General features: G+C 53.7%; 1 protein-coding gene across 2 annotated transcripts in view; it reads right to left on the bottom strand.

The window, feature by feature from the left end:
• HSPA12A (heat shock protein family A (Hsp70) member 12A) overlaps window positions 1–12521 on the bottom strand; it is a gene marked incomplete at its 5' end in the record, with an annotated part of 151832 nt that overhangs the window by 61824 nt on the left and 77487 nt on the right. Inside the window, one exon of one of the 2 annotated variants that reach the window (XM_080694013.1) lies at window positions 11107–11149. The exons of the other annotated variant lie outside the window; for it this stretch is intronic. Within the exon in view, the coding sequence (XP_080550139.1) occupies window positions 11107–11149 (43 nt within the window). Of the gene's footprint in view, window positions 1–11106; window positions 11150–12521 lie in introns of those variants that run through there. 2 annotated transcript variants of the gene reach the window in all.

Genomic DNA, 12521 nt, shown 5'->3' on the forward strand with positions numbered 1-12521 from the left:
GGAGGAGGAGGAGGAGGAGGAAAGAAAGAAAGAAAGAAAGAAAGAAAGAAAGAAAGAAAGAAAGAAAGAAAGAATCCCAGTAGCTGGGTGTGGGGGCGCACGCTTGTAACCCCAGCGCTTGGGAGGCGGAGACAGGAGGATGGCACAGGTTCGAAGCCAGTAGCACTGGCTTAAGAGACCCTGTTTCCAAATAAAAATATTAAAAAAATAGGTCTGGGAATGGAGCCCGGAGGTAGATGGGCTTCCAGGAACCCCAGTACCACCAAAAAAAAAAAAAAAAAAAAGGAAACCCAGTAGACGAGACTACCCAAAAGGTCTGCAAATGCCTGGGAAGTAAAGCAATCTCCATAGTTCAGTTCCAATACTCTGGGGATAATCAGGAAAGTATGACACTAGTGATCAGGGGCTCTTCCTGTCAGCTGGGCCATCTGAGGCCCCACCCCCTATCAGAGAAAAAATATTTTAAATGCACACTCATTCCACATTAACTACAAACATTTCTGCTATCTTGCGGTCTATTTTCCTAAAAATCTTCACATCCTGCAAAACCACACACTAAAAATATCAGAATTCATGGGGGAAAACGGCTTTGGAAGTGTCCTTCACACCTATGCAACCTTGTTACCAGAAAGTTTCCAAAAAACAGTCATGGCTCTAATGAAATCCTGGCCTGGGAGCTCCAGCTCCTCCTATGGGAGGAGAGGCCTCTGGGACACCACGTCTTAGGAGAGCATTCTCACCGAAGTTAAAACCCACCCAGGTGGCACTTGCCCCCACTGTTTTCTCTAGGGAACAATATCTTTGCAGCCCATTCATGTGCTCTCTGCACCCCCAAAGAGCTTAAGGGTGTGGAAGCCAATAGAACAGACATGGCGCTTACCCTAAGGGCAGGTGCGTCTATAGACTTTTGACCTTTGTATTTTTTAGTTCATTTGTTATTCTTTCATCATGAAAAAGTGCATCCTGATCTATCAAAACATAAGTATGCTAGAAAAAACTAACTACAAATAAGCCCAAGTAACTTCCACATACACCAACATCATTTCCTATTACCAATCAGAGACTCGGGCTGCAGCAGACAGTTCTAGGTGTAAGACTATCCTTGTGTACTCAAAGAAAGTCTGTGTGTGTGTGTGTGTGTGTGTGTGTGTGACTGAGGATTGAACCCAGGGGCATTCTACCTCCAAGCTACACCCCCAGCCCTATTTTTATTCTTTATTTTGAAACAGGCTCTAAGTTGTGGAGGTCCTCACTAAGTAGCTGAGGCTGGCCTCTAACTTGCAGTCCTCCCAAGAACTGGGATTACAGTGGTGTGCCACCACACCCAGCTGCAGAAAGTCTTAAGAAGTAAAACGCTCTAACCTGCAAGTTGTTTTACAACCTAATATGACTGTTTAATGTGTGGACTTTTAACGTTTTAGTCAAGCTGGCTCAGACTAAAAACAATTGACAAATTTTTGCAGCACCTCCTACTAAAAGCTGGATTATATTTTTCTACCTCCTGCATCTGATCTGGCCTCCCCACTTGTGTAGACCATCAAAACGCAGCAGAGATGATTTTACATGGCTTCCCCTTCTCATTTTCTTACTGTCCAGAAACCACCATATGAAGAAATCTGAGCTGGGTGTGGTGGTGCACACCTGTAGTCCCAGTACTTGGGAGGCTAAGACAGGAGGGTCACTGATTTGAGGTCAGGCTCAACAATTTAGTAAGACCCTCAGCAACTTGATGAGAACCTGTTTCAAAGTAAAATAATAAACAAAGGGCTGGGGGCATAACTCAGATGTAGAACCCTTCTGGGTTCAATCCCTACTACCAAAAGAAGTAGAGAAGAAAGAAGAGGAGGAGGAAGGAGAGGAGGAGGAACAGGAGGAGGAGGAGGAACAGGAGGAGGCAGGGGCAACCACCAAAACCTAGAGGTTAAAAGCCCAGCCCACAGCCAGCACCAATCCCCACCCCTGTAAGTGGCATCTTCTTGGACCATCCAGCCCAGTGGAGCCGTCACATGGATGCAGTCCCATGAATAAGACCACAAGTAGGAGCAACAAGAGAACCTCCCAACAGAGACCTGCCCACACAACCGTAAGCAATGAAATGACTACTCTTAAGCCATTAAATACTGGGATGGTATATCGTATAGCAAGAGTGAAATATTGTGACAGTTTATAAACATTTCACTGCATAATACTTGAATAGTTTTCCCTGGTTGGGTGCCAATAAATCTTTATTCGGTCTCAATGATGCCATGGGCCTCCTGAGGAGGGGCTCACCCAGCTCTGAAAGTGGCAGTGGCTCCAAGGACCCCCCAGAACACCAATGGCGTTCTGGCTATGGTATGGTCAATAACAGATACCCACCCCCACATGTGGGCATCTGTGGCCCAGTTCCCAGGACCGATGAATACACAACCTTCACGACAAAAGACATTTTGCAGATGTGATTAAATTAAGGCTCTTGAGCTGGGGAGATTGGCCTGGGCCAGGCAGATGGATGTTAGACCAGGTTCTTATTCCAGGAACCAGAGAGGCAGTGAGAACAGAAACAGAGGCGCAGAGCTCTGAAGATGAAAGGAAGGGCCAGGAGCCGAGGAATGTAGGTAAGCTCCAGAAACAAGGAAAGGCGAGGAAGCAGGTTGTCCACCATGGTCTCCAGAAGGAAGCCACTCTCCCAATGCATTGGTTTTAGCCTCCTGAGACCCACTTGGGCGTATTTCTCACCTCCAGGAATATAAGATCATAAGTTTATTTTAAGCCTCCAACTTGACTTTTTTTTTTTTTTTTTGCAGGTCTAGGGATGGAGCCCAGGGGCATTCTACATCCGAGCTACAGCCGCTGCCCTATTTTTTTATTTTGAAACAGGGTCTCACTAAGTTGCAGAGGGCCTCACTAAGTAGCTCAGGCTGGTCGCAAACTGAGATCCTCCAGTCTCCGCCTCCCAAATGCTGGGATTACAAGTGTGTGCCCGGCACACACTTGGTCATTTTCAACAGCAACACTTGACTAATTGCTCCTCTCTACAAGCATAAACTGGTTTGTTTATATTCCCAACAGCTAACCATATAATGGTTAACATTAATTCATGTCGACTTCATGCCAGCCCTGTTTTAAGTGCTTTTCCTGAATACACTCATTTAATCCTCACAAATGCCTGTGAATAAGACACTGATAATCCATTTCTTATGGATGAGAAAATTAAGCCTGTAAGAGCTTAAGTAACTTGCCAGGGTCACAGAGCAGGTAGCTGGAGGACACAGCCCAGATTTGAACCCAGGCAGTCTGGCCCAGATCCAAGTTTTACCCAGCCCATCTCCCAAGTCGGCCTAACCGTGATGCTGGTCCAGTGACTGACACGTGCTGCCTTTATGCCTCGCTCCTACCAAGCTTGTCACAAATATCCTCTCACCTAACTCTCCCAGCCCTAGGCAAAAGGGATTGCAAGCTATCCTCAATTTCAGCAGGAGAAATTGAGGTACAGCAATGTTAAATCCAGAGCTGAAACATACCCGAACCCACAAGTCTCTGAGCCCAACATCCCAGTTTAAGCAGACCCTTTGCATACCTCATCCCACTTGAGGCCCAGATGGCAGAGGAGAAGACAAAGATAAGTAGCGTAACCATTTAACTCATCTTTCAAACAGGGATATTTAGAATGTGAAAGGAGTCGCTATTATTAATTTCTCTGGAACAAGGGGTCTATCCTAGAACTATCCCAACAAAGCTGGACCCACGGACCCCCTAAAGATAGGAGCACTAAAACCGAGGCCCCAACTCTGCAGCTCAGAACTTCCCAGGAGTGGTGTCATGGAGCAGCTGCCAGCCCCATAGGACATCTCTAACTTCCAGGTCACAGTCCAGGCTGAAGGGACGGGTGGTCCTGATGGAGCTCAGAGGAGCATCTGCAAGATGCTGGCACTGTGGGCGGAGCCTGCCTGGGTGTGGAGGGCGGTCCCTCTGAGAACAGGTCAGGGGGCCCTGCAGGGAGTCCAGGATTCAAAAACCTTGATGCCCACTGGCCGCCCTAGTCAGAAAACCCAGCGAGGAGTGAGGAGCCATGGCCACGGGCCAAGTAGAGCCACCCAGGGCAACAGCCTGAGACACTCAGCTTTCCCCAAGGTTCAGTGCCTGCTGGACCAAAGCGCCGCATGGCTTTTGTCTGCCTCTGCCTAGCGGTGGGCTCTCAGGCCAGCCCTTCTCCCTCTGAGCCCTCTGGACAAAATACAGCCACTGGTAACTGCCCCGCCAACCTCCACGGGATTCATAAAAATAAATACCAATTGCAGATATGGGTTGGGGTTGGGGCTAGGATTAGAGGTTAGGATTAGGGTTGCAATTACATAATTGCAATTATGGCCCATACTCCAAGAAGTGTGCTTAGCACTTAATAGAGGATAGGTGAGTATATACAACCTACTCTGAGCTGTGTACTTTGACTATTGCCACTGTACAGATGGGGCAACTGAGACGGAGGCAAAAGAGCAGGGAAACAGCTTGCCCAGAATCCCAAAGCGGGTCAGTGGCAGGCTGGAGTTCAAGCACTGGTCCCTTAGACGCCTGTTGGAACATTCTTCCTGACCTACCCAGTCTCCCCAAAGTAGTGCAGCATGCTGGTGCACGGTCCCATGAGGATGGTCCCATCCCCCTGGTGGGCAGGAGATGGCTGTGCAGGTACACAGGCCAGGCAGCCACATTTCACACCGCTTCCACCTGATTTAAGGATTCAGTGATGAATTCTACACATACACATTCCCAGCCCCATTTTCCTGGAGGGTCTAGCCATAGGAGGTCAGGAATGAGAATCAGAATACCTCTGTGTTTCCTAAAGCTTTCTCTCCCTTTTCTGTAAAAGTGTCTTTTAAGCCTGGTTCCATCAAAGAGAACCATGTGTCTGTCTGCTGCTATTCCTAACTTCCTGCTAGAACTCATGAGCCCAGCCTGGGTGCAAAGCCTCCTGCAGGTAACAGCACCTACCCCAGAGCGCAGTAACCTCATTTAGACTATGTATTTATGCTGTGGTCACCTCCTGATTATGGCAAAGGACCCAAGTTTTCCATGAAAGAATTGATATAAATAGTATACCTAAGATAAATGCATTTTTTTTGTGTGGTACTGGGGTTCCTGGAAGCCCTTCTACCTCTGGGCTACACTCCCAGACATATTTTATATTTTTGAAACAGGGTCTCTTACGCCAGCGCGGCTGGCTTCGAACCTGCGCGATCCTCCTGTCTCCGCCTCCCATTACAAGCGTGCGCCACCACGCCCGGCGATAAATGCATTTTAACTAAATTATTCTAAAGATAATCAGGAAATGATAATGTGATGGTGGGGGGGTCATACATCCAGTGGAACCAGGAAAATGTCCCTCAAGCAGCTGAAGTTTGGAAGGCAGTCCTCGGAGGATACAACACACCTACGGGCGGCCGACAGCCCTGAGCTGTTCTCAGCATCCCTAGGAGCTGCACAGCTGGGGAAGGAACTTCTGTCCTCTGAGCTTCAGTCTCCCGATGGGTAGAACCACCCACTTTGGGGAGTATCTGTGACAATTAAATGAGATGATACAAGAGCCAGGCCTGGTGGTACTGGTACTCACCTGTAGTCCAGGAGGACTCACCTGTAGTATCAGGAGGCTGAGACATATAGATCTGTAGATAGATAGATAGATGACAGACAGATATATAGATAGGTGATGGATGGATGGATAGATAGATAGATAGATAGATAGATAGATAGATAGATGATAGGAGTCATTTAGCACAGAGCTGGTGCTTAGGAAGAATTTGCTAACTCAGCCCAGCTCCAGAGAGTGAGTAACCTGTCTGCTCCCTGTCCCTCCCCACCCCTCCCAGAAGCTGAGGTTCCAAGCCTGACTTGGGATGCCTGGGACCCCTGGTTTGCAGAGTTGGCTGGGAGAGATTCTGACAGAATAGGTTGGGGACAAAGCCGGTGATCAGGACTTCTGAGAAGCTCTTCAAGTGACCCCAACAGGAGAGGTACTCATGTAAATGACCCAAGAAGGGCGTCCAGTGGCCACAGACAGAAGCCCCAGTTCCCCCAGGCTGCCATGACTCCCCAACCTCTCCCACTGGGGAATGTGCAAGGATCAGGAATGGGCGGAGAGGGCTAGCTGTACCTCTTCCAAGGAGCTTGCTTCTGAGAGCAGAAAGACCGCAGAGCTAAAGGCACTCAGACCTGAACGTGTCCCCACATAGCCCCAAGTCTCAGGAAAACCGGAACAGAATCTGCCCTTCTCCTGAAGCCTCCCAGGGAAGTGGAGCAGCCCAACCACCCACGAGGCCACATGAGGGCACTACAATCCTGGTGGGCATCGGGGTGGAGGCAAGAAGGCCGCCTCTCTGCTCCTCCTCTGGGCAGTTTGATCAGTGCCAACACTGTTTCCATATCTCTGGCATCGTGCACCCCATTCACAGACCAGGAAGGGAGAGTCTAGCTGGAGAGTCTTTGTACCCTGAGCCACTGTGGCCCCTCCCCATCGTACCTGTGACCTAACGCCCGGATGAGCTGGGCAGAGCGTCACGTGCCATGGCAGGGGTGCAGCAAGGGTCTGCAGCACCCACTTTCATGGGGGGGGGTCCCTCCTGAGCACTTGCTGCTGCTCCTGGGGTATCTTCTCCCAGCCCACCCTGCTGTGCCCAGCCCAGTGTGCACGCAAGAAGGAGAGGGCAGGCGCACCCTCCTGGTCTCATGTTCTCATTCATTAAAAGCCCCTGAGTCGTCGCCACCACTCTAATTATGCACAACAGTAATAAAAGCTTTCTCCCTTACCAAAGAGGCCTATTTAGAAGACAAGCCAGCACTTCACCCCCACAAGGTTGAGTCGTCAGTCACTCAAAGCCTTGTTGGAATCAAAGCCACAGTCTTCAGAGCTGGCCGGAGCCCCGCCCGCCGCCCCCTCCAGCTTGGCCTACTTCTGGGCATCCATGTTTCTAGAAGTGCCACTGGGTAGGGCAGAAAGGATGAGGGTGCCACACCCCACTGCCTCCCTCACTGAGAGTCACTCAACAAACAGTAGGACGCCTCTTGAGTACCTACTGTGTGCCCTTACTAAGTTCATGGAAGTGAAAGACACAGCCCCTGCCCTGTGGAGAGCAAAGGTCCTGAGGGAAACAGCACAAGTGTTGAGGCTCTGTGGCAGAATCATAGCCGGCTCCAGCATCGTCTGGGTGGGCAGTTACCACATTCCTTAAAGCCCTAAATCGCCTCACTGACAAAATTCAGAGGGTTGTCAGTCAGAGGAGGAAATGGGGTGCATGATATGAAGGCACTCGAATAAGACCTGGCATCCCCAGTGCCAAGTACCAAAGACTTGGGGACCACGCAGGTGGATTTCACCCAGATGCATGAATCCAAGAAGTGACACCCAAACTGAGTTTTGCAGGATGAATAGGAGTTTGCTGGACAAAGGGAGGTGTTCTGGGCAGAGGGAGCTGCATGAGATGAGAGACAAGGGAGATCACAGAGACCTAGGAAACCTAGCACCAAGGCGGAAGGACGTGTACTGGGCTGGAGGACCACCGCGCAGGGACAGAGCTCACACATCCAGGTCCTAGCGCGATACCTGAGCATCACCTGATCTTTTCTTGGTTTCTTTGGACACCTCAACTAGGTGTTGCCTGGTGGCCAGAGTGGGGCAGCCGCACTGTCTGTTAGTCATACACTCATCCACCGGGACACTCCACACAAGTCCCAGGGTCCTAGGATGTGCTGGGCATGGGCTAGGGGGCTGCATGGGGGTGCACAGCTTGACATCCCGGGCCCCAGGTGTGCGGGCCCAAGGCCTCCCCTCTCCCACCATTCATTGCTAGGCAGGCCTGGCAGCTTCTCTGTGAAATGGTGGAAGTGGGCCACAGGGCCTCTCCAGTCACTCATTCAGCAAGTGTGGTCAGGGTTCAAGGAGATTACTCAGTATTCCCAGGCGTCAGCATACACTAAGTCCTCGGCAAATGTCAAGGTTTAAAATTCTCATTTTTTTTTTTTTTTTGGTGGTGGTACTGGGGTTCCTGGAAGCCCTTCTATCTCCACGCTATACTCCCAGACCTATTTTTACATTTTTATTTGGAAACAGGGTCTCCTAAGCCAGCACGCAAGGCTGGCTTCGAACCTGCGTGATCCTCCTGTCTCTGCCTCCCAAGCACGGGGATTACAAGCATGCACCACCATGCCCAGCTAAAATTCTCATTTTTATTAAGTGCCAGACGGGTAAGAACCCCGTTTCCAAAGCCTAATGCAACACATCCACAAACATCCTCCACCCAGAGGCACCCTCCACCCGGGCAAAACTGCCTGCCTGCCACCCTGCTGCTCCTGGACCCCCACTCCTGGGGAAAATGATGAGGTGTCCACTATCCATGCCTGCCCTGAGGAGCTGCCCCCACAGAACCCATCCTGCTCTCAGTTCCTGCCCAGTCTGTCTCTCTCTAGGGCTCCATGTGCCAGCAACTCAGGGCATGGGGGAGGGGCAGCATGAAGGTCACCATCTCAGCCTCTGCAGTCCAACAGCCCAGAGACCAAAGGTGCCCCTTCAGAGTTTGCAAATTAACCAACTTAAACACTCTATTAAGGAAATGCTGCAAGCATATACAACGGGATTAGTAATGAACCACCACCTAGCCACCACCGGCCTTCAACAACTACCAACACACTACCGTTTTTGTTCTGCAGGCGCCTCCACCAGCTCCTCGCCCTATCCCAGCCTTTCAGCACTCCCCACCACCCAGGGGTCCTCTCTGCACAAGCCCAGCACAGCACGGTGCCCGTGACATTTGTTCTTCTGCACCAAGAGCATCCTTGAAATAGCCCCCTGAGCGGCAACCATTTCTCTGTCCCTAGTAGGATGGCAACCACTGGCCACACCCATGTGGTCCAGACAGGTGGCAAAGGATTCCAGCCCTGGAATCCGATGGCCAGGGGCCCAGCCAACACTTCTAGATGTGGGGCCTCGGATGGGTCATTCCATCTATGTTTAAATTTCCCACCAGTAACAGGAATGCTGCTAGCAGGCTTGTTATGAGGCTTTAAAAAAATAATAATGCATGCTCACTACTTAACATACAGCATGAAGCAAGGAAACTTTTTTTTGTGTGTGGTACTGGGGATGGAACCAGGGGCCTTCTCCCTCCAGGCTACACTCCCAGACCTATTTTATATTTTATTTGGAAACGGGGTCTCTTAAGCCAGCTGAGGCACAAGGAAACTTTTGAAATATATGCAGGAGGCAGATTCTGCTCCTTGGAGATGCTATTACTATCCCCCATTTTGCAGATAAGGGGATGGCAGCCCAGAGAGGCCCCGGGAGGTGCTGGGGACAGCTGAAGTTACTCCTCAGGGTGCTGCATCCTCAGTCCATCCACCTGGATGCACTGGAAGCAGAGGAACGCTCTAGAAGAGACAGGTGTGCAGGGGCAGGGGACCCCGCATAGAGTGTGTGTGTGTGTAGCGTGGCAGTGCTGAACGTGATTTTGCAAGACAACAGTGTTGTGAAGCGGGTGCACATCCCTCACAGATGCTGTACCCACCTTGCATGGGTTACAACCACCCGCCCACTAGCTCAGCATGGAAACAAGGCACTGCTTCACTGACGCTCAGGGTTTAGCCATTTGGATGCTCCTCACCATCACCCGAAGATTTTTTTTCCCAAACTTGAAAGAAAAAGGTGGAAGGGGGGAAAAAAGTCAATCACCAGATAAGGGATGTTGAGACAAAGACAGCTGTCAGACCACTGCCTGCACCGGCAGCTCGGGAAGGTCAGATTTGGGGTGCGCTTTTGACCACTGCCCCGGCTCTGCACCGCCCCTCCAGGGAGGGGGCCGCGCCCGGATCCCCCACCCACACCAAGCACCCCCACACACACACACACACCACTGCAGTGCCGGGTAGGGAGGCACCTCCCAGATCTGCAGAACAATGGGCTGGGGAGGGGGCAGGTGCGGCTTGGAGCGCAGTGGAGGGCGGGGGCGCAGCCACCGACAGAGAGTCTGGGACCGCAATGCCCTCGTGGCCGCGCAGCCGCTGGACTCAGTTTTCCCGGCTTTGGGGTTCCTGCAGAGCCGAGTGTTCCTTTGTAGGCAGGATTTCCCCGTATATCCGGATATTTTAATTGACCCTTTCTAGGTGGCTTGCCTGGAACTCCTGGGGAAAGCGGCCGGGCGGCGATTGCTGGGACCCCGGGACCCGGCTCCGCCAAGGCCCTGCAGGTCAGGGACGCTCTGCGCCTCCGGCGCCCAACTTTCCCCACTTGGGACTCACGCGAAGGCCGGAATCCTGGCCAGCCAGGCCCTTTTGAGGGCCAAGCCTTGATTTACAACCCTGGCTCGGAGAGCTGCCCCTCCTCTTCCAACCTCTCCTCCAGTCCTCTGCCACTCGCCCTCCTCCAGCTGAGCCCTCAGCTCGCTCCGCCAAGAGTGCGGCCCTGGCACATTTGCAAGACGCGAGGGTCTGTCCTCTGCACTGCGGACCCCACACCCACCCTTCTCTGGCAAGGACAGGACAGAGGAGCCCCCCCAGCTTCGACCTTCCCAAGTCCAGAGAATCCTTGGGGTGCAGCGGGAGGAGGGTGGGATACCTTCTGTCTGAGAGCTCCAGCCTCCACTGCCCGGGTCCGACAGGGGCAGGGTGGGGTGAGGGGACAGGTCCAAGCCTCCAGTGTCCCCCAGGCTCTCGCCCCGCCTCGCTGAGTCACGTAAATGAGCTGCTGGGGCGCGCGGACACCCGCGGGCCGGCCATGCACCGGGCCCACGCCGGCATCCCCTGCACAGCGCGCACGCGGTGGACAGGAGGGGCGGTTCTCACGGAGGCACCCAGCCCAGGCGCGGGCCGCCAGGGTGTCCGGGGCGGGGGCCGAGGCTGCGGTCCGCATCGCAGTGTCGCACCCTGGCCCGGACCCCAGCACGTGATCAGGGGGCCGCATCCAGCGCCCTACCCAAGCCCCTCTCCCGCCGAGGCGCTGACCCTGCCCCCCACCCGCCGGCGAGGGCGGGCTGCGGCAGGGGCCCCCACTTTTCCACGGGCCCCTGCGGGCTGCAGGGCGCGGTGGGGGGAGTGCCCCATCCTTCCCCAGAGCTGCCCGCAGCAGGACCCGCGCCCTGCGCTCACCTCGCGGCCCCGCGTCACTGCTGGCCGCGCTCTTGTCCGCCATGGTGGCTCAGTCCCGGCGCACGAGAGGAGCCTCGGGTGCAGCCGGTGCGGGTGAGGGTCCGGGTCCGCGTCCTCCGCTGCGCTCGGGCCGGATCCGAGCCGCTAGGCAGCAGGAGCCCGGCTCTGACGCTGCCGCCGCAGCCCGGGCTCCTCCCCGCGCTCCTCCCGCCCCGCCCTGCGCCCCGCCCCGCCCTGCCGAGCCCGGGCCTCCAGGGAGGCTGGGGAGGCCCGCACGGCATAGGGCCCCGCCCGAAGGAAGCTGCAGGCCCAGCCCCATCTCTGTACAGCGTGGGGACCCATCACTCGCCCCAGCACTGCCGGTGGAAGGGAGGGTAGCGCGCCCGGGGGTCTGCGGGACGCAGGGGACCGGTGTCCGGCTCTCTGCGCCCCGCTGTGGGTCCCCTCTTTGGAAGGCACCCCGTGGCAAGGCCCGAGGCCTTCAGCAAGTATCACACACAACCTGTTTTCCTGAGGATGCCCGCTTCAGCACCCCCGCCCAGGTTTATTTCCCCAACCCCAGCCCTAAGGTCCCAGAGGAACAGCCCAAGGTTAGCGCTGCAGAGCCCAGAGCGACCAGGAATCAGGCTGCAGGCCCAGGACACGTGCAAGGACCGCCGCCCCCCACCACCACCGCGGGCATCCCCCTCCAGGCCGCCTGCGGGACTCCATGGCAACCGGAGACACAGGGAGGCGCTGCTGCGGGGAGACTGAGTCGCGCCTTCCTTATATGGGCTCCAACCTCGGCCCCCGTGAGAAGTCTGAGAATAACGACATTAATAATTCAAGGCTTCCACGGTGAATGATTCATATTCTCTGTCCTCTGGCTCTGACACACGCGTGTCCCTGGCACCTGTTAAGAGGCAGCTAGGCAGCTCCTGGGTCACCCAGCCACCCCCCGATTTCTTAGCAGAGGTGTGGAATCTATGGGCCCATTTGGGGGTCCTTCCTGGGTGCTGGCACTGCGCTGGATGCTTAAGTGAAGATCTCCTTTTCTCCTCATGGTGTAACATTACGCAGATAAGGAGAGCTAGGTGTGAGACCTCAATACACACAGCAGGTGAATGCCCGGCTGGCATCTCCACCCAGGTGGTAACGAGCAGCAATCCCGAGCTTCCTGAGATAGGTGGCGTCTCCCCAAGGGCACCTAGGGGAGACAATTCAATGTAGGCCTGGATTTGGTCCATGGGGTGGGCAGAGAACTGCAGGGAAAGGGCTCTAAGACTTGACTCTGCTCAGAAGGCGATGGTAAAGTGTTAAGTTGAAGAAAGAAAGAAAGAAAGAAAGAAAGAAAGAAAGAAAGAAAGAAAGAAAGAAAGAAAGAAAGAAAGAAAGAAAGAAAGAAAGAAAGAGAAAGAAAGAGAGAGAGAGAGAGA

This window comes from Muscardinus avellanarius, assembly GCF_963383645.1.
Source record: "Muscardinus avellanarius genome assembly, chromosome: 4".
Lineage (NCBI taxonomy): Eukaryota > Metazoa > Chordata > Mammalia > Rodentia > Gliridae > Muscardinus > Muscardinus avellanarius.